The sequence below is a fragment of the Heterocephalus glaber genome, unplaced genomic scaffold (assembly GCF_053883595.1).
Source record: "Heterocephalus glaber isolate CG9 unplaced genomic scaffold, H.glaber_assembly_v1.0 deba00001572, whole genome shotgun sequence".
NCBI lineage: Eukaryota > Metazoa > Chordata > Mammalia > Rodentia > Bathyergidae > Heterocephalus > Heterocephalus glaber.
Window position 1 is genome coordinate 22,579,720 of NW_028258357.1, and position 26,438 is coordinate 22,606,157.

The 26,438-nt window shown below is 46.6% G+C and overlaps 1 protein-coding gene across 3 annotated transcripts in view; it reads left to right on the plus strand.

The window, feature by feature from the left end:
* Positions 1-26,438, plus strand: part of Rfx4 (regulatory factor X4) — a 146,634-nt gene that overhangs the window by 20,499 nt on the left and 99,697 nt on the right. For all 3 annotated transcript variants that reach the window (XM_021258377.2, XM_021258376.2, XM_004844808.3), the window contains exons 2-3: positions 1,291-1,377; positions 26,249-26,309. In XM_021258377.2, the coding sequence (XP_021114036.1) occupies positions 1,291-1,377; positions 26,249-26,309 (148 nt within the window). The remainder of the gene's footprint in view (positions 1-1,290; positions 1,378-26,248; positions 26,310-26,438) is intronic.

The window sequence follows — 26,438 nt, forward strand, 5'->3', positions numbered from 1 at the left end:
TCTAGGAAAAATAGAGATTAAAATCCTTGCTTCCAAGAGTTGCAAGGACTCAAAGAGGGAACATATGTTAAAATAATCCATGCCAGCTCCCGTATTACCCAGAAGCCAGTGGGAGACAGTCTCGCTCAAAAGTGCACGGTGATCATCTTCCTAATCTCGCCATCTTGGTGCATCAGCTTTCCTGAGCAGTACTGTCTGCAAAATTGCACAATAGAAAACAGGAGTTCACTGGCAAAACAAATTGAGGGTACAATGCTCAAATACGTTGTCCAGGACACAAAAAGGTAGGAGCCCCAGAGTTTTGCACACGTTAAATGCCGACAAGCTGCCCAAATACGGCAGCAATGGTGCCTCACCCTGGGCATGGCAGAAGGCTGAGTTTGAAAGCGGGTGTCAGCAAAGTTGTAGCTCCCTCACTACCACCGAGAGGCAGAAAGCAGTTATGTGAGCGGGCGCCACTTAGGACACCAAAGGAGGTGGGTGTGCATTTCGCACATTCCTGTGGGGTGCAGTTCCAATCCGTGTAGTTCTCTGCATTTACCTAGTGTTTCTCATGGACAAATGGAGCACAAGGAGACACGACATTTGCACTGTGCTCAAACTGTTCTCTAATGTACCACCTGTGCCAGAATGCGTGGCTGTTGAATGAATGAATGAATGGTGAGTGGTCTAAAAATGAAATGAGCATTATGGCTTCATTGTAAAAGTGTGTCAGCAGCCTTTGAAACTGGACAGAAAAACTATAGCCTTTGGGTTTTAAAGGTGCTACAGAGCTCCTCTAGAGCTGTTGATTTCTCCCGCTGTGGCCTCCGGTCATGCTGGGGTCACTGGATGGGGAAGGCGACTGCCTGCCTTCCTCCATTCAACCAGCCTCTCCAGGGTTTTGTTTGCTTTTCTTTCATTTTTATTTGAAGAAAAGATTCTGCTAGTAAACGAGTTTGCAAGCCAGCGCCAATGATTCAGTTGACCAAGTTGTGTTTTCTGAACGACTTCTCAGGAATATACCTTCTTTGCAAAGGAAGATAATCCCCATTTGGTAGGAGGGGTCTCAGAATTCTCCAGAAGTCATAGAACCGGACCAGGGGATACCCAAGTGGAGGTCCTGACGGCCCCATGGCCTCCACCCTAATCTCCGCGATGCGGCTTGTGGGTGCATGTAACCGCCGCTTCCACTCTGGGGCGTCCTGGGGCCTTGCTGAGCTGTAGATGAACTGCTTTTGTGATGTTCCTGTCTCCTTCCAGACGCAGCAATCCCGTGACTTCTTTTCTGTTGTTTTTTGTGTTTTTTAGAGAGCTGGATTGAAAGATGTCTCAATGAAAGTGAAAACAAACGTTATTCCAGCCACGCATCTCTGGGCAATGTTTCTAATGATGAAAGTAAGTGCTTGAAATTCTCCTCCTCGACACACTAACACGGTCCTCATCCCGCTGGGGGACAGCGCCTTGCTCTAGACCGCTGGGCTGGGGCGACTGCCCGGAACAAGAGACCCTCTGGCCATTTCGGAAGTGCGGCGCCCTCCCCGGGGCATGCTGTGAAGGGGTGGAAGCCGGCCAGGCGGACATGGAAGTCAGGGCCATGGCAGCGACTTGCTGTTCGCAGACTCACCTTCTGCATGGATTTCCGTAGTGTCCCCAGAGACCCCATTCTAGCAATGCTCCCACCGGGCAGATGAGGGAGGGGAACAGCCACTCACTGTCCACTCCCGCGTGGGTTGAAAGTCGCTGTGTTGTTGTTTCCCGTCACCAAAGTCCTGCTATTGGAAAGTGAAACTTTTCTCCCCGATGTAGACCAGGGAGCTGGAGTTGACCACAGGATGCACCAAAAACGGAGGGCGGGAGGACTGGCCTATTGGAGGTGTCACTTCCCGCAGGGCCAGAAGCATCTTTGTGCCCTGGTCAGGGATATACCCAATCTTAGCTCAGTTTTCTCAAAGCCTGGCCAGGAGCCTCCCACCCACCACCCCAGGACATCTGTTCAACGTGCTGGATGTGGGCATGGCCTCTGTCATAACCGCTCTGCTGACTTTTAAACTGTTGAGAGAAATTCAACATAAGCTACAGGACTCTTCTATGAATAGTTTGAGGAATTTTTTCAACGTACCGTGTCCACCTTGTATAAACCCTATCCAGAAAAAGATACAAGATCCCTTCCTTTTTTTTTTTTTTTTTTTTTTTGGTACCGGGGATCGAACTCGGGACCTTGCGATTGCGAGGCAGGCGGCGGAATCACTGAGCTACATCCCCGGCCCCTTCCTTTTTAAGGTCGACTGTGTTTGTGACTTGGATAGACCACACTTTCTCCATCTACTCTTCTATTGATGGACATCTGAGTTCCTTCCAGGTTTTGGTCACTGTGAAGCACGGTCTGGCGGACACAGATTTGGGCATACACCCAGAACTGCAGTCGCTAGAACCTAGGGGGATTTCATGTTTTGTTGTTGAGAAATCACAGACCTAGTTGCCATGGGGCCGCACAGTTTTATCCCCTCCGGAAATGCACAGGAGTTCCAATTTCTCCACACCCTGGCCGCCACTTGTGATTCTGTAAAAAGCACCCTCATAAGTGTGGAATGGCAGCTCATTGTGGCTTTTTAAAACTTTTATTTTTATTAGTACATATTTGTAGTCCAGAACCTCATCCATCGTGGGTATTTGGTGCACACACACAACACATCTTCATTTTTTATGCCCCCTTCCTCTTCCTTAATCCCTCTGTCTCTTGGTCCCCTTGTCATTTGCAAAAGATCCGTCCCCTTGTTTCCTATCATCTGTCTTTTACCTTGCTCTTTACTTATTCTTTGGGTTTCTCATGGAAGAGAAACCACACAATACTTAAGCTTGCGTGTTCATTGTGGCTTTGATTTGTATCTCCCAAATGATTCATATATTCAGCATCTTGTCATGTGCTGGCATGACGGTGGTCATGTGTCATCACCATTTCTGTATCTTCTTTGGAGAAATGTCCTTTGCCCCATTTTTACCAGGTTGTTTTTGTGTTGCTAGGTTGTAGGATTTCTTTATACATTCTGCATATTAGGGCCAGGGATGTGGCTCAGTGGTGGAGTACTTGCCTAGCATGTGCAGGATCCTGGCTTCTATCCTCAGCACCACCAAAAAGCATTCTGAATATTAGCCCCCTCTCAGATACGTGATTTACAAATATTTTCACTCATTGTATAGATTGCCTTTTTACTCTGTTGACTGTATTCTTTAATGCATGAAAGATTTTTATTTGGAGGTAGTAGTTGCACACAAAACTATTCACATGAGATCTATGTACTTTATGTTCAGAAAGCACCCTGTTTTTTTTGTTTTTTTGCTGGTTCCTTTGGTGCTATATCCAAGAAATAATTGTCAAGTCCGTTTTCGTATAACTTTTGCCCTATGTTCTCTTCTAAGGATTTTATATGTTATGTCTCACATTTAGGTCTGTGATCCACTTGGAGTTAATATTTGTTTACAGGGTTAGGGAAGGGTCCACCTTTCCTTTTCTACATGTAGATATCCAGTTTTCCCAGCTCCATTTATTGAAAAGATTGTCCTTTCTCTGCTGAATGGTCCTGGTGCCTTGTCAAAAATCATTTGACCACTGCACGTGGTGGCACACACATATAATTCCAACTACTTAGGAAGCTGAGGCAGGACGATTATGAGTTTCAGGCCATCCTGGGCAACTTGGCACAACCCTGCCTCAAAACAAAAAGTCAAAAATGTCTGGAGATGTAACTCAGGGCTGGAGCACCTGCCCAGCATACACCAGGCCCTGGGTTCAATCTCAGCACTATAAAAAAAATCACTTGACCATACACATGGGGGTTTCCTCTGTGTTTTCTATTCTATTCCTTCAGCCAATATGTCTGTCTTTATGCCCAAACCACCTGTAGCTTTGAGGTAAGTTTTGAAATCAGAAAATGTCATATCGCCAGTGTTGGTATTTTTGTTCAAGATTGTTTTGGCTACTCAAGTTCCCTTGAGATTCCATATGAATTTTAAAATGAGCTTTTCTATTTCTCAAAAATGCCTCTGGGATTTTGTTTGCTTTTTGCAGTAGTGGGAATGGAACCCAGGGCCTCACTGATGCTAACTAAACAAGTGCTCTTTCATGAGGCTACACCACCAGTCTATTTTATTTTATTTTATTCTACTAAATTTTTTTTGAGATAGGGTCTCACTAAGTTGCTCAGGATGGCCTCAAATTTGTGATCTTCCTGTCTCAGCCTCCCAAGTTGCTGGGATTGCAGGCTTATAGGTCACAGTTCCTGGCACCTTTGAGATTTTGATTGGGTTTTGCTGAATCTGTAGATCACATTGTTTTGACATCTTAATATTAAGTTGGTCATTCCATGAACAGAGGATGTGTTTGCATTTGTTGGTGTCTTTAATTGTCTCCAATGTTTTATAATTTTTCTGCATACATGTCTGGGTTAAATTCATTCCAAAGTATTTTATTCTTTATGATGCAATGGTTTTCTTAATTTCCTGTACAGATTGTTCATTGTTAGTTCACAGAAGTGCAGGTGATTTCTGAGTGTTGATTTCATATCCTGCAACTTTCCTGAATTCATCTCTTAGTTCTAACATGGTATGTGTGTATGTCTCTGTGTGAGTCTGTGTGTGTGCACGGGTGGGCATGTGTGGAACCTTTGGAATTTTCTACCTAGAGAATCCATGTCATCTGTGAACAGAGATGATTTACTTTTTTCTTACCAACTTAGAATCCTTTCATTTCTTTTTCTTTCCTAATTGCTCTAGCTAGTACTATGTACTATGTTAGGAAGAAGCAATAAAGCAGGCAAGCTTGTGTGGTTCTGAATCTTAGATGGAAAAGAGTTCAGTCTTCTACCATTGAGTATGATGTTAGAGGTGGGTTTTCCATGCAGTCTTATTGTGCTGAGCTCGGGCACAAGGTCCTGAGTTTGATCCCTAGGACCAAAAAAAAAAAATTATTATGTTGAGCTTGAAGTAGTGCCCTTCTATCTCTAGTTTGTTGAGTGTTTTTTTTAAAACCACAAAAAGGATTTGAATGTCTTTGTGTTTTTCCTGTGCCAGTTGACGTGATCATGTGGTCATTGATCATGTGATCATGATCCTTCATTTTGTTAATGTGGCACTGATTGATTTTCATACGTTGGACCATCTTTGTTGTCAAGGAATTTGTTCTGCTGCACACAATGTACAACCCCTTTCACGCGCTGCCGATTCCTCTAGCAGGGCTTGGTGAGGACATCTGCATCAGTAGTCACAAGAGACTCTGGTCTGTGGTTGTCTTTCCTTGTGGTCTTTGTCTGGATTTGGTGCCATGGAAGGCTGGCTTTGTAGGATGAGTTTGGAAGTGTGCCCGTCTCTTCCATTTGCTGAAGTGTTTGAGAAGGACTGATGCTCTGAACATCCCTGTACTTCTTTTGGTGGTCATGAGTATGCATTTCTGCTGGTATTTTCCCAGGAATCAAACTGCTAGATCATGGAATATATGTGTACTTAGCTTTAGTAGACTCTGACGGTTTTCTAAAGTAGCCTTACCGATTTAGACTCCCTCCACACTTTATAAAAGTTTCAGCTGCATTACTCCTTGCCCATATTTGGTGCAACCATTCTTTCCACTGTTAGCCATTCCGTGGGCACACAGTGTATAGCACTATGGTGCATGCTAGTTTGTATTTCCCTGATAACTAACGAGTGCAGAATTTCACCATGTGTGTTGGACATTGTAAAGTACCTATTCATGTCTTTTGCCTATGTGTATATGTTTTTAATTGTGTTGTTTGTCTTCTTGGTAATTTGTAGAAGTTGTTCTTTATAAATAGGAGATACTGGGCCAGGGATTTAGCTCAGTGGTTCCACCATCTGCCTCGCAAGCGCAAGGACCCGAGTTCGATCCTCAGCACCAAAAAATTAAATAAATAAATAAATAAATAGGAGATATTTGCTGAGTAAAAGTATTGCAAAGATTTCTCATAGTGCATGGCTTGCCTTTTCATTCTCTTAATGATAACTCTTGATGAGCAGCAGTTATTAATTCTTATGAAGGCCAATTTATCAATAGTCTTCTCTTATAGTTAGTGATTTTCATGTACTTTAAGAAATTATTACCTACCTCAAGGTCATGAAGATTTTTTTTTTTTGGTACCGGGGATCGAACTCTGGTCCTTGCGCTTGCACAGCAGGCGGCAAAACCATTGAGCTAAATCCCTGGCCCTTACCTTTCAGTTTTATTTCACCACTCTATCTGGAATTTTTGTATATGGTGTGAAGGAGAGGTCAGAGTTTTTTAATTTTTCTTGTCCATTACCAATGGATAGAGCATCATTTGCTGAAATGTCATCAATACCCACGGAATTTCAGTAGCATCTTTTTCACATACTGACAGGTCATATATATTTGAACATATATCTGGACTTTATTCTGAACTGTTGGTCTGATTGTCTATTTTGAGCTAATACTATAATCTTTATTCCTGTATTTCTATAGCAAGTTGTGACGTCTAGTGGTGTGAGACTTGTGGCCCTTCTTTTCTTCATCAGGATTGTTTTGAGTAATTCACATTCTTAATATTTCCATATAGATTGTGGAGCCAAATGGGAAGGGACCAACAGTTGGAGGGAGCATGGCAGGATGGGAGGGGAAGGAGACAAGAAAAGAGTTAAGATGTGTTATGTGCACGCACCAACTTCACACACTAAACGCCGGCATCGTCTACTGCAAGCATGCACTAATAAAAATAAAAATAAAATTTAAAAGATTCTTTCTTAAAAATAATTTCTAGGATTTTATATTGGTATTCCACTAAATCTATAAAAAATGTGGGACAAACTGGTGTGCTAACATTAAATTTGTAATTCATATATTTAGCATTCTATGTGTTTAGATTATCTTTAATTTTTCCTAGCAGTAATTTTTGGATTTCAGTCTAGAAGTTCTGCACATCTTTCTCTAGATTTATTTCTAGGTAAATGATGTTTTTCACTGCTAATGTAAGTACTATTATTTTAAATTTTTTTCTAGTTATTAGTAGCTGCCACATGAAAATGTGATTTCTTGGGTAGTAACTCAGTATCCTGCCACTTTGCTAAATTTACTTATCATGAATTTGCCTTTTGGAATGCTATTCTGTCTCAAATCAGCTCACCTAAGAATAAGGAGAGTTTGCATTTCCCAGTGTAATCTCTGCGTTTTTCTTTCCTGTGCCTTGCGCTGCCTGAGCGCTCGGGGCAGCATTAACAGCAGCATCCTCCCCGAGTTCCCAGCTCCATAGACAGAGTGTTCAGTGATGTTTGCTGTGGACAAGCATTTTTGTAGATAAGAAAATTTTCTTGAATGGGCATCGAATTTTATCAACACCTTTTGTGCGTCTGTTACTATGATCCTGTGTTTCTCTCCTTTATTTCTCATTCCTTTTAAAATTTTAATTCTTTTAGCCCATGTTTGCAGCATGCAATGATGCTGTTCCGCAGGGGGAAGCTGCCACATTGCCTAGCGCATCGTAATTCTTTTGAAGTCCCGTTCCCTCCCCTCCCGACGTCTCAGTCCTGTCCCATTTGGAAAACTCCCATCATCCTCTCCTTTCTTGGGCCAATCCCACCAGCCGAGTTCTGAGTGTTAAATCCGCCCTTCACCCCAGAGCACCTAACCACAGGGATCGCCCGTGCAGCCCTTCGGCCTCTGGTCTGTATTCCTTATGATGTCCTCGTCAGGTTTCAGTATCAAGACTAAACAGGTCATAAAAAGAGGTGGGACGTTTCCTGGTTTTCTGCTGTTTTGAGGAGTTTGTATAAGATCGGCTTCTTTCTTAAATATTTGGAAGTCTTCAACACGGAAGTAACCTGGGCTTGTTCCTCTGAGGGCAGGTGTTTAATGATGTGTTTAATTTTTAAAATGGCTATAGAATTATTCGTATCTTTATATTTCCTGTTTTGTTACTGCTAATCAATTTCATTAACTTTATTGGCACGGTATTGACACTTTCCTTTTGGTCCTTATGATGTTTGGGATGTATATAGCCGTGGCCTCCTTTCATTTCTAGCATTGGCGATTTACGTTCACTCTTTCCTCCTCAGTTTTATTCGGCTTCCAAGATCTGACTTTTGACTTTGTTTTTCTCAACTTGTATCACATTTCTATTGCATTTATTTCTGTGCTTGTGTTTAGCAGTTCCTTCTGATCTCTTTATTGTCTTTTTCTAGCTTTGGGAGTAGATGCTTAGATCATTTTTTAGCATTTTAGAGGATATGAAATTGAAGTTATAAATGTTTCTCTAAGCACAACCGTATCCCATAGTTCTGATGTCACAATTTTATTTGTACTCAGGTAAGCATATTTTGAAATTTTTTTTGTGATCTTGTCTTTTAGCCAGTTTGTTTAGAAACCTGCTGATACTTTCCAAATATTCAGGGTCTTCCTCCGGTCTTTCTGTTGTTGATTTCAATTTTAGCTCCACTATGGTTAGAGAACATCTGCTGCATGATTTCAGTATTTGATGTTGTTGGGATTTTCTGACCCAATATAAGGTCTATTTTGGTAAATGCCCATGTGCACTTGAAAAGGATGTGCAGTCTGCTGTCCCTGAACAGGGTGTTCTCTCGGTACCAGTCATGTCAGTCTGGTTAATCACGTTAGTCAAACATCCCAGGTCCTTAGAGTCTCCTTGTTGCTGTTGTTTGTCCTCTTAGTTATGGAGACAAACACCTTAAAATTCCCACCTCTAATTATGTTTATATCTATATTTCCTTTCAGTTTTGTTAAGTTTTAAAAAACGTATCTTAAAGTATTTGTTCTTTAGAAATATAAGATTGCTGTATCCTCTTGTTGAAATACCCTGATTCTATTATTGTTATTGTTGTTGTTACGTTTTTATCTTATCTGTAGTAATACCTTTTGCCTTAAAGTGCATTTTGTTTGATATTAACACAACTATACCAGTTTTCTTTTACTTGGTTTATGGTATATTTTCAATCTTACTGTATTCAGTATTAAGTTTTTCATTGTTTTGGTTTGTTTGGTGCTGAGGAATGGACTCAGGATCTCACAGATGCTAAGTCCATATTCTACTCCTGAGCTAGAAACCCAGCCCCAGTATTAAGGTTTTTAAATATAACTCTAAAAACTCCAGTCTGATAATCTTCACCTTGAATGGGAACATTTAGACCATTTAAATTTAATGCTATTACTGGTCTTGATGGGATTAAGTTAATGGATTCACTATGGGGTTTTTGTTGTTGTTTTGTTTTGTGTACTGAACCCAGGATTGAACCCAGGGCCTTTGCACTGAGCTACAGCCTCAGCTCTTTTTATTTTATTTTTTAAAATTTTGTGACAGGATCTTGCTAAGATGCTAAATTGCCCAGGCTGGTCTCAAACTTGTGATCCTACTGCCTCAGCCTCCCAGAGAGCTGGAGTTACCGGCGTGCACCACCAGCATGATTTCTTTTTAGGTTTGGGGAAAGATTAATGGACTTTCTTTTTCTTTAATGGGAAGTTTTCATCTGTTAGCTTTCCAATTGCATGCTCTTTGGCAGTGGGAACCCTAGAGAGTACAGCATACTCCTTCGTAGCCGACTTCATGGTACTCCTGCCCTGCATGGAGCACAGGATAGCAGCTCTCTGTCAGGTTCATCTCAGGGACCTCCCTCCCACCCTCTGGCTCTTGCTCTGCTGTATTTTACCTGTAAACATGTTATACATGTGGCGAGTTGTTGTTATTATTATTGTATTAAATATTCAATATTTATTCACACATTTACCCTTTCCAGGGTTCTTTGTATCTCGTCACCATCCCATGTTTCCATCTGAAAGCATTTTTGCTTTAACTCCTAGAGATTCTTTTCCATTTCTCATAGTGCAGTGCAGTATAGTGAAGATCAAGGAAGGTGTCTCTATCTCATCTATAGTTTTGAAGGATATTTTTGCTGGATATAAAATTCGAGGTTGGTGAAAATTGTTTTGTTTCTCTTTTCTTGTCAACACTTTAGGTTTATCGTTTCATTGCCTTTTGAGCTCCAAAAATATCTGTTGAAAAGTTAGTCATCAGGTTGATTTTCACTCCTTGAATCCAACGTGTCTCTGTGTTCCTGGCCCCTCTTAGGATGTTTTACTTCATCTTTGGTTTTCAGTATTTTCACCATGATTCTTTATCATTGTTTCCAAATCTCAGTTGATGTTCTCTTCTGTTTTGTTCACCATTCCCTCAGTTTTGACCATCATGTCCTCTATCACTTCTGAGTATATTAGCCATGGTCACTCTAAAGTCCTTCTCTGATAATTCCACTATTGGAATCATCTCAGGACCTATGTCTATTATTTGCTTTTTTCCTCTTGGGTTTCCATCCTTTGGCCCTGTTTTTCAGCAGTGCCTTCTGGCTGCTGAATACCAGGGTGCACAGCTGAGCAGCCTCAGGATGGAGGTGCTGGCTCTGACGAGCCTTAAGTTCACTCCAGCAGTGAATGAGAACCGGAGGATCCTGTTGGTCCTGCCAAGCCTTGGGCAGATCTCGCCTGTCTCAGTTTTGTCCATGCACCAGGATGTGGCCTTCACTTTCTGGACCCAGGGCCGAAAGCCTTGGGTATGTACCAAGCTCCCTTTGGATCAGGAGCTTTTCACTGGTGTTTTCCCCTTGCTTTCCTGGTTCCTCACCTTGTCCGTGTACAGCTTAGGAGTGAGCTAGAGACTGGGTGGGATTTGAATGCAGATTTTTCTCTCTCCTCCTCAGGTGTCTGACTCTTTCTGTGTAGTTTCCTTCTCTCTGGAATTTTGCTCCTCAAAGCTTAGCTCCTCTGTCATCCACAAACTGACCTTAGCACCCTTCGCTCAGTAGACTGTTCTGTTCCCTTGCTCCTGTGTCCAGCACAGTGGTTTAAAAAAGACCCTTGGGCAAGTGTGGGTGAAGGTGGAGCTCACCTGCTGTGCACCCTTTCTGCCAAGGTGGGTAGTGTCCATCTCCAGGCCTCCTGCACCGATTGCTCATCCATGCCTTCGGATAGCTGTGCTCATTTTCTGGAGTGCACATTTATAATACAGGGTAGTGATTTTGTTGAGGGAATTGGTACTGCACCCAAAATATCCTGAGCACTTTCAGTCCCCTCCTTCTGCTCCCTTCCCCCATCCACTTCCTCCTCTCCAAGAGTCTATCAGCGTTTTCTGTCAGCTCTTCTTTATTTTATCCATTAATTTATTTCATTTCAGATTAATATATTTATTTCTCATATATGAGTAAATGTGTGATATTTCACTTTCTGAGTTTTGCTTATTTCACTTAGCATGATGGTGTCCAGTTCCATTCATTTTCCTGCAAATGACATGATTTCATTTTTCTTTATTTTTGAATAAAATTCCATTGTGCGTATATACCACATTTTCTGTAGGAATCTGTTGGCGGGCAACTAGGCTGTTTCCAGAGCTTAGTTCCTGTGAATCAAAGGAAAGCACTGCTATCAAAGGGCATGTATCTTAGTCACTCCTTGTTGCTGGGACAAAACACCCAACACCTGCAGCTTAAAGGAGGGGAAGATTTACCTTGGCTCATGTTTTAGCCTGTGGTCAGCTGCTCCCAGACACAAACGGCATGGTGGAAGGGCCTGGAGTAGGGGAGCTGCTCAGAGCATGGTGGATGGGAAGCTGAGAGAGGAAGGAGGTGAACCCTTCCGGTCACACCCAGTGACCTCCTTTTCCCATCAGATCACACCTCCTAACAGCTAGTCAGCTGTATGCCCCCGTGATCCGATCACCTCCCCAAGGCTGAGCTCATGAGGCTTCGGGCGACACCTAGATATGAACCACAGCACCATGCATGATTTCCTGTGGGGCGGTGTCTTTAATTCTTTCAGTAATATGCCAGAGGTGTAGCTGGGTCAAATGGAATTCTAGCCTTAGTCTGGTGAGGAGCCTCCATTCTGATTTCCACAGTGGTCGTACTAGTTTACCTTCCCTCCGATGGTGTAGCTTCCTTCTCCTCACCGTCATCCGATGTTTTGTGTTCTCAATGACAGTCATTCTGGCTGGGGTGAAATGGAATCTCAAAATTGTTCTGATTTGCTTTTCTCCAATGGCGAAAGATGTTGAAATTTTTTTCATATAATTATTACCCATTTGTGCTTTTTTGAGAAGTGTCTATTCAGTATTTTCACCAATTTTTGAATTGAGTCATTTGTTTTTGGGGGGTTAATATTTTGAGATTTTTATATATTCTAGATATTAGTCCTCTATCTAAAGAGTAGCTAGCAAAAAAATTCTCCCAATCTGCAGATTCTCTTTGCTCTGCTGATTGTTTTCCTTGCTGTGCAGAAGCTTTTTAATTTGATTTTTAACATTATTTCCTTTGCTGTTGGAATTCTGTTCAGAAGTCCTTGCCTGTGCCTGTGGGTTCAAGTGTTTCCTGTCTTCCAGAAGTCTCAAAGTTTCCGAGTTTATATCTAGTTCTCTGATCCATTTTGATTTGATTTTCGTTCAGAGTGAGAGATAGGGATCTAGTTTCAGTCCTCTGCAGGTGGATATCATGTTTTCCTGGCAGCATTTGTAAAGAGCCTGTCCTTTCTCCACAGGTTTTTGACCTCTTTTCAAAATACCAGGTGGGCGCAGGTGCATGGGGTTGACCCCGAGTCTCTGCCCTTCCCACTGACCTACGCGTCTGTTTGGTGCCAGGACCATACTATTACCTTGCTATTACTATTACCTTGTAGTAAACTCGACATCCAGTGTTGTGAAGCTTCCAGTCTTGCTCTTTGGCTCAGGAGTACTTTGGCTCTTCCAGGTTCTTGATAATCCTGTCTGAACTGCAGGCCATCTTTTCCACTTCTGTGAAGAATGGTGTGAATATGTTAATAGGGATTTCAGGAATTCTGTAGATCACTGCTGGTAACATAGCCCTTTTCATGACCTTGTTCTGCTGATGCACAAGTGGGGTCTTTCCGTTCTCTAACATCCTCTTTCTTCAGAGTTCTATAATTTTCGTTATAGAATTCTTTCTCCTCCTTGGTTAGGTTGACTCCTGAGTACTTAATTTTTCAAGCTGTTGTGAATGGGATCATTTTCCTGATTTTTTCAGTGGGTTCATTGTGGGTATACAGGAATGCTACTGATTTTTGTGTGTTGATTTTGTACCCCAGCTTCTACATATTTTACCTAGCTCTTGTTGTTTTTATTGAGTGAGTAAATCCAGCGTGAGCTACCTTGTTATGGGGAGATCTGGGCCAGAAGCGTGGAGATCAGGATACTTAGCCCTAGAGAAGGGAAATGACATTCTAATATCACACAGGAAGTCAGCGCCAGTGCTAGATCTAAAAAGTGGGCACCTGACTCCTGCCCATATAAGAAGATAAAGAAGTTCCCATTCACATGTTGTGTTTATATTCAAAACACAGAAATTACATTTAGAAATATGTCACCCAACTGTAAGTTATGTGTCCAAATATTTCAGAAGCAAACTGAGGAAAGCAAAGCATTACCTCTAGTCCCATCCTGAGGTAGCTCCACTCTTGAGGTTTTTTGGTGCTTCCTTTCCATCTTTTTCTGAGGATACGTTGCTAAAGTTTTATGTGTAAGTTTACGGCTCACATGTGCGTGGCTGTCATTGAAAAGCCTAGTTCCACGATCTCGTTAATGTCACAGGAGTCCTGAAGGGGGCTTGGTAGTGTTTATTGTCACAAGCACTGGCAGAAACTGAGGTTCAGAGGGCTGTGCAGGGCTTGAGGTCGCTGCTGCAGGGCAGAGGTGGGGTGAGCAGGGTCCGTGTGTCCACCTTTGAACTTTGGCCTTCTGGGCCGTGCATCTTCTGCCTCTCGGAACCTAGTGGATCCTGGTGCATCAGACTCAGAGCTCTTATCCCCGTCCGAGGGGAGGGATAGGAACGCAGCGCCCCTCTCGGAGGCTGGGTCATGCCTGCTTCCACCCCTGCTCAGTCCTCATTCACCTGCCTGAACAGACACCCCGTGGGATCACAATTGGAACTCCAGTTTGGGCACAGAAAATGGTCCCAGTTTGAAAACTCAATTAAGAGGGGGAAAGCTTCCAGATTTACTATATTAAGAATGCTTGGGATTATTATGGGTAGAAATCTGACAGTGGTTTAGATGATGTACACATTTATTATCTTATCTAATCAAAGATGAGAGGTAGGAAGGCCCTGGGTTTATTCAATAGCTCAACACCATCAAGGACCAGGCTCTGTATGCCTTTCTGCTGCTCCCCTAATTATTAGTGTTTTGTCCTCGTGTTAGTGCCTCAGAATTACAGGATGACTGCACAGGTCCAGCGTCAGCTCTATATCCAAGACAGGAAAACAGAGTAAGGGGGAGGAACCAGTTAGCTTTCTTCTTGTGAGTCTTCCTTTCATCTTAAGACAGAAGCCCCCAGCAGACTTATTTTACTTCTCTTTTTGTTTGTTTATTTATTTTTTGTCCAGAACTCCTATCACATGTAGCTGGAAAGAAAATGAGAGAGAAAATAATTCTCAAAAGAATAGGGTTGTGAGTGTCAGACCATCCACAGGCCAAATCCGGCCTGTGGCCTGTTTTCATGGATCCCACGTCTACATTAAAAAACAATGTCAGGGGTGAAAAAGAAGAAAAGATGCAGATTATGTGTGACCCTGGATGCCTAAAATAGCCGCTCAGGCCCTCTGTGCAAAAGTTTGCCACTCTTGGCTTGAAAGCAGCAGGCTTGCCTGTGGCACCTCGTTGCTTCCTTCAGTGAGTCTGGGGGCTCAGCTGCTAGACAGGAAAAAGGAGGCTTGGCCGTCGGTGGTGGCTCAGAGATCTGCTGTGACCTCAGGACGAGGACCAGCAGGTGAGTGAGACTTCCCAGGCTGCCTTGAGAGAAACCCGCCTTCTGCACCAGGAGGACAGGCGCCAGCCGGCTGAGGCCCCAGCGCCACGGGTCTGGGCCAGGGTGACAGTGTGGTACTTGGTGAGGCAGAAGACTCCCTTCGTTTCCCTAGAATTGGCCTGAGAGTTTGCAGATCACCGGCCCTGCTTTCCTACCTCGCCGGGAAGGCCTGGGGGCGTGGAGGAGGAAGCCACTTCTCCCACGCAGTGGCAGAATTGGGAGTGTGGCCCAGGCCTTCTGATTTCTGTCCAGCTCTTCCTGTCCCGTCCCCTTCAGCAAGCCACACAGGACTGGCATCATGGGGAGGCTAGAGACCTGGCGGGCCTGGGGAATCGGGGTTCATTTTGGTGGGATGCAGTCAGAGGAAAACCCTCCACCAGAAGCTGGTCCTAAAGGCCTGGCGGGTAAAGATGCCAACCCAGGGTGTGTGGCTTGTTTGCGGCTGCTTGGGTCTGGGAAATCCTCCCTTCCTCGTGTTCCATCTGGACGATGTCAGCAGAGGTTTACGCAGGTAGGACTCTGGTGACTCCAGACAGCAACCCCGCAGGGACAGGGCCTCACTGCAGGTGGGACAGATGTCCCCCAGGACCTGGGCCAGGTTCCCTGAGTGCCACCCCCTGGGCTGCGAGGGAACTCAGAGCAGAAAGCCGAAGTTAAATCCATTTGGCACCAGGTAGCATGCTAGACATTGTCCTAACCTCTGAATCCTCCGGAAGGGAGATGTTTTTCAATCCCCATGTCACAGATGAGTAAACTGAAATCCAGAGCTTATTTGGTTTATTTGGTGCCACGGTGAGTGAGTGATAGTCAGTACTGGAACATAGAGCCATCAGGCTTTATCTCTGGCTCGCTTTCTACTGCATGAGTTCTGTGGGTCCCTGCTGCCCAGGAACCCTTAATCCGGAAGTCTGGCCACACACATGACTTTGGATGGCACAAAGCTGAGTGTGATAGTTTCATTCGAGTGGTGCTTGATCCCTGGCCGCCAGCGGCCCCCTTGGGCTCCAGAGACCCACTGGGGAGGTCTCAGGCTGGAAGGTGGCTGGGCAGGCTTCACGGAGGAGGTGGATTTGCATGAGCTGTGGGCTCCCTGCAGTGATGCTGAAGGAGTGGAGATGCAGAGCCTTGGGTCCCGTCCTGAGAGCTCAGGTTTGCATTGAGCAGAGAAGTGAAGGATCATGGGAACGGGCTGGGGGTGTGAGTTTGGGCCACACTGTGGAGGTGCTTGAATGCCAAGCGAGCGGTTAAGAATTCGATGGCTCCACTGCCACCAAAGAGCTGGGTGGAGGAGTGACAGATGAGGTCACGTTTTTAAGGTTAACCTGGAAGTTCAGTGCAAGAGGACCAGTCCAGGAGGCACTCTGGGGCCTTGTCCTGGCCCATGTTGAAGTTGTAGGTGGGGCTGTGTCAGAAGAATGGAGAACCTGGAGGGGTGGGGTTGTAAGAGGGGTCCAAAGAGCAGGAACTCAGCGGGGTCTTTGGGGTTCTTGTCTCCATTCTTGGGGACCACAGCATGTCCGATCTGACCGAGAAGGTCACATGCTGTCACCTCCAGGCCACCAGTTCCCTGTGTCTAAATCCAATGAGCTCACTCCATCCTTTGACTTGAACTCCCCTTCCTGTGCCCTCCAACCCCTCCCTGACGTGACATGGCTGTTCCTCCCTGGCAGTGACCCAGGATATTGAGAGCAGAGGAAAGGCAAAGATTTGGGTTCAGTGGCAGGATGGCCTAGTCCCCGGGTCACAGTGGGTCCCCAGGGGACAAGATCCATCACTGTCATATTCAGTAGCACCCATAGCAGGTCACAGAAGGGGACCTGCAGATGTCTCTCATTCAACTGCCCCAGCACACTTCGTTTATTAGCCAGCGGGGGGCTTGTGACTTCATAAAGGGGTCCAGAGAAGGGGAAATGTGGTCCAGGGCAGTTAGCTACAGGGGAGAGCTCCTAGACTGCTTTAATTCAATTAATGTATCTGCTTACTTACTCCCGCAGGGCTGGGGATCAAATCCAGGGCCTGGCGTATCTCAGGCTACTGCAGAATTTAAGCCCTCAGAGAGACCAGTGGGCGACACAGGAGGATTTATTTAGGTGCACACCGGCTCAGTGGACTTGTGTCCACAGGCTGGGCCCAGAACCAAGGAAGGGCTCTAGTTTTATATGCATTGCGGGAGGGGGTTGGTCTATCTAAAGCCACGAAACTTGTGGACAGGAGTGGTTTAATTTGCATTTAATACATAATGCATTCATAGGGTCCCAAACTCAAAATCTCTAAAAAGATCTCATGAAGAAGATTTCTCCTGTCTTCCTCACCCCACCCTCTAGCTTCCTGCTGGCCAGCATATTTATTAGTTTATTTTACATTCTTCCAGTATTTCCTCATGCAAAAGTAAACATAAATGTATTTTCTTTTTTGCCACTTTCTTACACAAAAAAGTAGGATTCTGTGTGCACTGTATGAGACTTGCTGTTCTCACTGAATTACGAACCCCGGAGTGTTCCGTGTCAGTGAGAATGCAGAAAGCATCTTCATTCTCCTGTTTGTTTGTTTAAATCCTTTTTCACTGGTGCATAGTATTCTACCGAGAGGTTGTAGCATAATTTAGGGCCTCACGTGAACCCCTGGGCTCTGTAAATTTGTGCTTTCACAGACCTGAGGAGACAAATGACATCATTTGGATGTGTCCAGGTGTGGCTGTAGGATCAGCTCCCAGACGTGAAGGGCTGCATAAAGGGCTCCCGGGACTTCCAGGTCCTGTCACCCGACCTTCTGAGGGAGGTGGGAGGGTCCCCCTTCCCACAGCTCCTCAGCAGGCTGTGTGGTCGGGCTCGGAATCGGGCAACCTGCTCAGTGCGGAACAGAAGCTCCGTGCGGTTTCACTTTTCCTTGAGTAAGACCAACACCCCCTCGCCTTCTGGGCCTTTGTATTTTGCCCGGCGACTCTCTGGGCTTTGCCTTTTGCCTCCTGCTTTCTGCTTTCTGTCCTCTTCCTCCCAGTTCTACCAGAGGACCTTCCGAGAGTGGATGAGGTCCCTGTGCGTGGCACGATTACATTTTCCTGGGCAGATCATTGTCTTTGTGCTGATGTTGTGTATTCTTTTTTTTTTGCACAAAAAATTTTGAAAGCTGGGCGTGGCGGCCCACACCTGCAATTCCAGCACTTGGGAAACGGAGGCAGGAAGATCCCTGAGGGTCTTACTACGTAGCCCATGCTGGCCTTAAACTCTCAGCAATCCTCCTGCCTGGGCTTCCCAGATGTGTGCCCCCATGCTGGCTGTTTGGGGATTTTTATGCAGTGAAATGTGTGTCTTTCCTGAGTTCAGGGTCTCGTCCCATAGCTAGGCTCTGCCTGGGTCAAGGTTCTGAAGGAATCTGAGCAGAGGAGCAGCAGGTGTGGCCCAGTCTGAGCCAGCGTCGCAGCCCCGTTCCCACGGGGAGAGAGCTCCCTGCCAGCAGCCGTGCCCTCAGCCAAAGGCCTGGGTTCCAGGCCTGGGTCCTCAGCAGCCGCTCCTCTCAGGAGGGCAGGGGCAGGGGCTGGGGGGTGCTTGGCAGCCTCTGGTTCCCAGCAGGTGAGGCACGGCCAGGTGCAGCCCAGCCAGCTAATAGAGGAAATAGAATTAGCACTCCGGGTGAAACTCAAGACTCCTGAAAACCCGAACTTCCCTAGGGTTGATGAGGTAATTAAGTTAGAAAGGTTCTCCATACTAAACCCTGGCAGACTAGCTCAAGGCAGGAAATACTGTAGAATAGGCCCTTGGGCCTTGTGAATTAGCAGAGGCTGAAATCTTCAGCCCGGGGCTCCAGGTTTGGAGGAAGAGACTCGGGTGTTAAGGGCGAGGCTTTTGCTACCAGGTGGACTGGGTCCTTGTCTTCACTCCACCGCTAACTCTGTGACCACAAATTGCTTCGCCTCCGTTTCTTCCTCCTCGACGGGAAATGCTAATCCTTAGCCCTAAAACTGCTGCCGTACATGTGTCCTTTGGGTCCTAGATGTGATGGCTCCTGTGTGTTAAGCCGCTCCTTCTCCCGGGAAGCTGTGAAGTCAGAGTTGCACAAAGAGGTCCCTGTGGTGCATGGCACCTTGGGTTCCTCAGCAAATGCCCCATTGCGTTGCGGCTGTGCGTGCGGCTGGGATCTCACGGGGAAGCTCAGAGCTCAGTGTTGTCTGATTTTAATCATGCTTTCATTCTACAAATACTTCCTGAGCCTCTCCACTCAAGGTCAGGAGACGCATCAGAGCGTAAGTCTGCGAAGGCCGGGACCTGCAGGCTGAACACTCAGCTGCAGAGTGGTGGTGTTTGGAGGAGCAGCAGGGCATGAGGGTGGCGCCTCACACATGGAGTTAGTGCCCTGCTGAGGACCCCAGAGGGCAGCCTTGCCACTGCCACACAAAGCCCAGTGCGAGCAGACAGCTGGAAAGGGCCAGGAACAGAACCCAGTGTGGAATGGGCTGCCACCTTGATGTGGGACGCCCCGGCCCCAGCTCCATGAGAAATGCCACCCCGGGACAGGGGTCAGGCCTGCCAGGGGGGCTTCCTTTGGGAGCAGCCAGGTGCCGGGGACACAAAGCAGATGACTTGTCCTGGGGTGGGGGTGGGGGGTGGGCCCTGGGAGCAGGGATGTCGGACAGCCTCGGGGACCCGGCCGCAGCAGGCGCCTGTGCCAGGCCCCAGGGTGGGTTGGGCAGTCCGAACTGCAGCTCTGTGTGTTTGCCACCATTTGATCGGTGCCCAACAGATGGAAAACGCCGGGTTGTCAGGGTCACACATGTTCCCGGGTAGCCAGGATTGGAGGCTGAGGCTTGGCCGCACATCGAGGCATCCTCTTAGGTGAAATGGACAGGACACACACACGTGTAAATACCGAATGGTTTCTCTAGTGTGAGAAACTGAGAGTGTGAATAAGGACAAAAATGATTAAAACGAATAATTGATAATTTGAAATAGGAAAAGGTCCAAAGGGATAGGGGTGGTGGGAGGGGAAGGGGAAAGGGAAGAAGGGAAACGAAAAATGATGAGAAAGAAAAAATGGAAACAAAGTCTTTGTAAATAGGGAAGGGTGGAGGGGTGAAGGGCGCACAGGTAATGGGGAAAGAATAAGAACCAAGATACATCGTGTACAGGTACAAGCACCCAGTGATAAATGTAAACGTGTTGTATACCTAAAATGTACCAATAAAAGAATTTATATTAAAAAAAGAGCAGAGGGAGGCGGTCTGGGCCAAGCCCCGAGGCGAGTTGGGAGCAGGAACAGCCGAGCGGGTTGGTGATGGGGTGGCAAAAAGTCCCGGGAGTGGGCAGAGCTTGGCCTCGGCAGGGCCAGCAGCTGGGCATGGGGTGAAGCCGCTCATGTGCTGCGAACCCCCGGGGCCCTGCGGACCCGAGCTCGCCCTGCACGGGCCTCCCTGCAGCACCAGTCCCGGAGCACCAGAGCGCGCTCTCCGGTCCCCTTCCCCGCTAGCCAGGCTCCAGCGCGCACTGCTACGCAAGGTGTCCTCAACGCCCCCAGCTGGGCCGGGGACTGGAGCTTTATTTGCTGCCCCCACCCCGAGCTCAGGACACAGGGCTGCGTCTTCCGGCTGAAGCCATGGGGCAGCGGGAGGGAGGCTGGGCCTTCAGACCCGGCTCAGAGCCCCTGGGCCAGCCGGCAAGGGAGCCTGAGGCGCCGGGCCGCCTATGGCGACCCCGGGCAGGCAGCTCTGTCTCTGCCCGGACATCAGCAGCAGCTTCTGTGTCACCAAGGCCCCGGAAGGCCATCTGTACCCGTCACCGCCACAGCTTAGGCAGGGGAAAGCCTCGGCTGCCCAAAGCCCAGTCTCCTCATTCACACAAACGGAAAAGGCTGGGGTGTCGCTCAGGCCAGAGGCCGGGTTCAGGCTCCTGCATCATAGAAGAGCAACAAGTTTGTGCAACTTCTTGCTAGCTGTCCTGGGGGAGAAAAACAGTGCCTGGCTCAGGGCTCCATCCAACAATGCGTTCATCATTCCGGTGTCCTTTAAAAAACTGCATCTAGGGTTAAATTGAGTGCGGTGTTAATCCCAGCTACTTGGGAGGCTGAAGCAGGAGAATCCTAAGTTTGAGGCCAGCCTAGGCTACATAGTAACTTAGTGAGACTTAATGTTTCAAACTAAAAAATAAAAAAGGTTGGGGCTGGGCCCAGTGGTAGAGCACTTGCCTGGCATGCGAGGCCCTGAGTTCCATCAAAACAAAAACAAAAACACACAAACAAAAACACACAAACAAAAACAGTGTCTAGTTTTTAACATGTTTATTTATTTGTTCGTTTGAGACAAGGTCTTTCTACATAGTTCAGGCTGGCCTTGAACTCACAGTGATCCTCCTGCCTCAGCATCCTGAGTGCTAGGACCGCAGGTGTGCACCACCATTCCCAGCTTTACTTGATATTGTTATATTTAATCCCCAAGCCCCTTTGTGATATAAGTTCCTAGGTAAGAGCCCCTGGCTTGCAGGAGTTACGACTCTAAGTCCCCGACAGAGCTGGGGACAAAGCTGGATTTCACATCCAGGTCTGCCCAGCTCCAGGCCAATTCCTTGGTATCAGAAATGCAGCTGCTGGGCCGGGGATTTAGCTCAGTGGTTCCACTGCCTGCCTCACAAGCACAAGGTCCTGAGTTCGATCCCCGGTACCCAAAAAAAGAAAGAAAGGAAGGAAGGAAGGAAGCAAAGAAAGAAAGAAAGAAAGAAAGAAAGAAAGAAAGAAAGAAAGAAAGAAAGAAGTGCAGCTGCTGTGACGTTTCATGGGGGGAAATTCCTGCCGGGTGGAGATAAATAACACTGAGTGGAAGATGCATGGTGCCCGGCCCGCTCTGCTTCAGTGGCCTCTGGCCTCAGGGCCTGCCCTGGCCTTCAGAAGTCATCAGGGCAGCCACAGACCACCCTCACGTGTTGCCCGCTGCGGCTGTGTGTGCATGTGTGCTCTCTATTGAGAACGGCCAGGCGGCCTGTGCCCAGCCAGTGCCGTTGGGCTCCTGGCCTGCTAAGTACCCTTCCCTTTCTGCCCAGCCACCAGGCCCTTCCACCATGCTGGTTCTGCCTTGAAACCAGCTGACCATGGACTGCACCGGCTGAAACTGAGCAAATAAATCTCTCTCCTTTGAGTTGCCAGTGTCAGGTGTCGTCCTAGGGAGGAGTGACTGATGCACCATGTCTTTGTCTCTTTCTCGTCCTCTCCCTCCTGTCCCTGATTTCTATCCCACCGTGCTGCCCCCTGGCTTCCATCTCTGGCTCACTCTAGGATGCAGCTGACGTTACTTCTTCCAGGAAGCCTTCCTCACGCGCCCTGCTTTCTCACACACTCTGGGCTGGGGGCCCCTCTTCACCCACAAGGGCAAGAGTCTCATTGCCCTAGTCCTATCCCTGCTGGCACAAATGCGGTCTGCAAAAAAGTATTGTAGAACCGATTAATATGTTGGCTTTGCTCACGGCCAGTGAACCTTAAGACTGATGCCAGAATCGAGGCCTGGTGACATCTTACCCAGGTTGAAAAAAATGTTGAAATTTAGAGGAGTAGGGAAAAATGCCATGCAAACCCAGAACATTTTAGGGGCAACAAAAATGTCGATTACATACCAACTAGGTAAAGGTGAATTTGACAGTTTGTGCACCTTTCCTTTTGAAAACCTGCAATTGATCCTATTTTCATCGTAACCTTTTTTCTTTTTGATATTTGCTTAGTGTAATTAGTATAGTGTCTAGCAGTTGGGCTGTGGGCCCAACCCCCTGCACATTCTTGATGTTCTCAGTGTGACTGCCAAATTGTTTACCAAATCCGTTACACCCTTGAGCGCTGGTGTCACCATGAGCACACTAGCACTGGGAATTCCCATTATTCCAGACTCACTGTACTCTCAGAAATGTAAGCAGTGCATTGCCATGTCCATGTGATTCCTTTTTTATTTCTCTGTGAACAACAGAGGCTGAGTGGTTTATGTGTTTATTTACCTACGTTCTCTTGAGTTCGTGCTCTTTATTATGGTGTCGTGTTTTATTTCTCTTGGGAGATTTAATTGGCAGACTGAACTATGTAAGCGCTCAGTGGGAGGCATGGTGTCAGGAGCCCGCAGCTGCCACCGGGATTGCTAGGTCCCCGTCCTGCCTGCTGGGAGAGCTGGTGCACCCAGAGGCCAGGAGCCCTCCAAGCCACTCAGCAGAGAGCCAGGAGCAGACTGTGAGCACTGACAGGGTTGGGCGCCCCTTGGGGAGCGTGGGAGTCCTCAGCGTGGGGTGCACTCGCTGTGCACCTGAATGAACGTGGGCCTTTGGAAGGCTCCAGGTGGATGGGACCGAGCAGCACACTCAGGCACGAGTCTGCACCTCTCCTGCGCCAGGGTGGGTCGTGTGGCGGGGAAGCGAAGGCCGGTGGAGAGGCTTGGTTAGCGCGGGAGACTGGCAGCCCTGGAACACAGAGGCGGCCGGCCGAGTAGACACAGCCCTCTCTCCGCTCCGCCTCCTGGGGAGGGGGGGACCCGGTCCCCACTGCTCCTCCCCGCTGCGGCTTTGTCGCTTGTCGCTGTTTCCTGCTCTCCCCCGTCCCCCCCCCCCCCGCCGCCCCACCGTACTGCAAACCGAACTCAGGACCTTGCGCTTCCCAGGCAGACGCGGTGCTGCTGAGCTACTTCCCCAGCCTTTCGTTCTTTTTTAATTTTTGCTTTTCATTAGTCCAGGCTTGCAGTACGCAGCGCTGACCTTGTGCGAAGTTAGTGCGTGTACGGAACGCATCTCACGTCCTTCCTCTCCTCCCCCTCCCTCTCCCAGCCCTTGGCTCCCGGTCTCCTTCCCCTTTGAGATTGATCTATCTCCCTGTTTCCTGTTATCTATCTTTTGTTTTGCTCTTTACTTACAAATTAGGTTTCTCATATAAAAGAAACTATGTGAGATTTAAGCTTGGATGTCTGATTTATTTCACTGAACATTATGGTCTCGACGTGCATCCATTTTCCTACAAGTGACTCGAGTATATCCTTCTTTATGGCACAGTAGTAGTCCACTGTGTGTAAATACCACATTGTCTTTATCCATTCATCTGTTGAGGGACATAGAGGCCACTTCCAAGATTTAGCTATTGCCGAGTTCTGCTGCCATAAACACGGGTATGCGCGGATCACTGTGATGTGATGTCTTTAACTCTTTCAGGAAGATACCTAGAAAGGGAATAGCTGGGGTGAATGGAGTTGCTAGTTTTAATTTTGTGAGGAACCCCACTGATTTCCATAATGATTTTAGTAGTTTACGTTCCCACCAACCATGTAGAAGGGACCCTTTTCCCTCCCACGCCTTTCCAGAAGTAGTTATTATTTGATTTCCCAATGACGGCCATTCTTTCTGGGGCAAGATAGAATCTCAGTGTTGTTTTAATTTGTATTTCTTTAACAGCCAGTAATGTTGAACACCTCTTCATGTATTTATAGGTTATTTGAATTTCTTCCTCTGTGATGTGTCTATTCATTTCATTTGCCCATTTTCTGATTGAGTCGTTCATTTTGGGGTCTAATTTTTTGAGTTCTTTATGTATTCTAGATATGAGTCTCTTACAGCCATATTCACAAGTATGCCAGCATCTGTCTCCCATTCCACTTAGTTAGGAAAAGTAAATATTTTCCCAGAACCACCCAGAGGGCTTTTCCTAGGTGTGAGAGGCCAGCATGAAGTCACATGGCCCGCTTGGTCCAATCAGTAGCTATGTGACATGCAATCCCTTACCATGATTGGTTTACGTGATCGCCTCTGAACTCAGGGCCCAGCCAGATTGGAGTTGTATTAATAAGGAAGACAGTGAGTCCCTATGATTGTTAAATGAGCAATAATAGTTCCAGTGTCCATGTTTATGAGCAGACATTTTCATCAGAATTATACCGACATTGATGAATTTTCATCGAGAAAATATTTGCTGGACTCAACTTTATTGAGCAAACTTAAAAATTTCAGGAAAATTTTTCTCTACCATATGTGTGGTTTTCATTTTCTTCTGTTTCCATTTTTGTTTGACTTAAACTATTTTCATGAGTACCAGTGTTTTCCACATAGATATTAGGACAGAGACTGACTTCACTGATTTTTTTATATGTCTAAATTAAATTTTTTGTGGATCATATTTGTAGGTTTTGGCATTATTCCTTTTCTTTTGAGACTATTTGTATCCAGTTCTCTTGGATCAACTTTTGAGGGTCAAGAAATTTTATACTGACTGTTTCTATCTTCCCTCTTCATTGGGAACTGGCTAAGAGACTGGTGCATTTCTCATGTTGTCTATGATAAAAATGATAATTCCTCACAGATAGGCAGTGATTACTTCATTGTTCAGATTGTCGCATTGAGGGGCTGAACAAAGTAGCCCCCTGGCCCAGTCTGGCCTGAGGTCTGTTTTCTGAAGGCTAAGAGAGTGGATTTTACAGACCAGCTTCTGTAGTCTCTTTGCTCATGAAGACCACTAAGTGAATCTCAGGTAAGAGCGATGGTATACAGCCCTCAAGCAATGCAATTCTCCGCATGAACAAACCTGTACTATGAAAATTATACCCAGTGATTATTGTCATTGTGTTTTGAATTTTGCCCATAAAAATTTTGTGGAAATTTGTTCCCTCTCCTGTCAAATAAATTCCACATAATCTTGATTTTGCCACTTGGCCACAGACCTTAAAATGGTTACTCTCTGATCTTTAATAGGAAAAATTGGGTTGACACTGCCCTTGACGTGCTAACCTGATTCTTCTGACCAGGGCCATCCATCCTGCCCTAGCCCTGTTCCACTGGTGTCACAGAGAGAAGGTGGTGACCTCCTTAGTCTGTTCGGGCTGCTATAACAAAATTCCATGAGCTGATGTGTTATGGGAAACAAATTTATTTCACTCTGTCCTGGAGGCTGGGAAACCCAAGGCCAAGGCACCAGCAGAGCTGATGTCCAGTGAGGACCCATTTCTGGTGCCTGGGGGTGCCAGGGCTCAGCTCATGGGGAGTTTCTGGATTAGGACATTCATCCCATTCACAGGGGCTCAGCTTCCGGGCTCAGCCCCCTCTCCGAGGCTCCGCCTCCAAATGCCTTCCCCTGGGGGGCACAAACATTTGGCCCAAGGTGGTGGGTGAGGGCAGTGTGTTCGGGGCCACAGTCCAGGGGTCAAATGTCCCGAGGTCCTGGAGAGAGCAAGGGAGGTCGAGTATGTTCGTGTCGCTCAGTGATGAAGGATGATGCTCTTCAAATAAAACAAATCAGTGCAAGAGTTGCTGTAAAAGTCGGTTTTCCTTTGCTTTTTTGTATTAACGCGTGATGAGTCTTACATGTGGGAAAATCCAAAATATCATGGTTTTGAAGCCTCGGTATTCGAGGGAGATGCTATCTTTCGAAACTTGGGGGAGCTGAGAGTCTTTTCCTCTTTCCTTCTGTTTGCTATTTAAATTAGCTCTGTTTTCTTTACTTTAACAGATGAGGAAAAAGAAAATAATAGAGCATCCAAGCCCCACTCCACGCCCGCCACACTGCAATGGTAAGTGTCCATTCCGGCCCTTGGTCCAGGCGCCCGATGTCCCCCCCAGGACAGGTGGCACTTGGGTGTTCGGGCGTTGTCGTGACCACATGACAGGCAGCCATCCACCCACATCGACTGAGTTGGCAG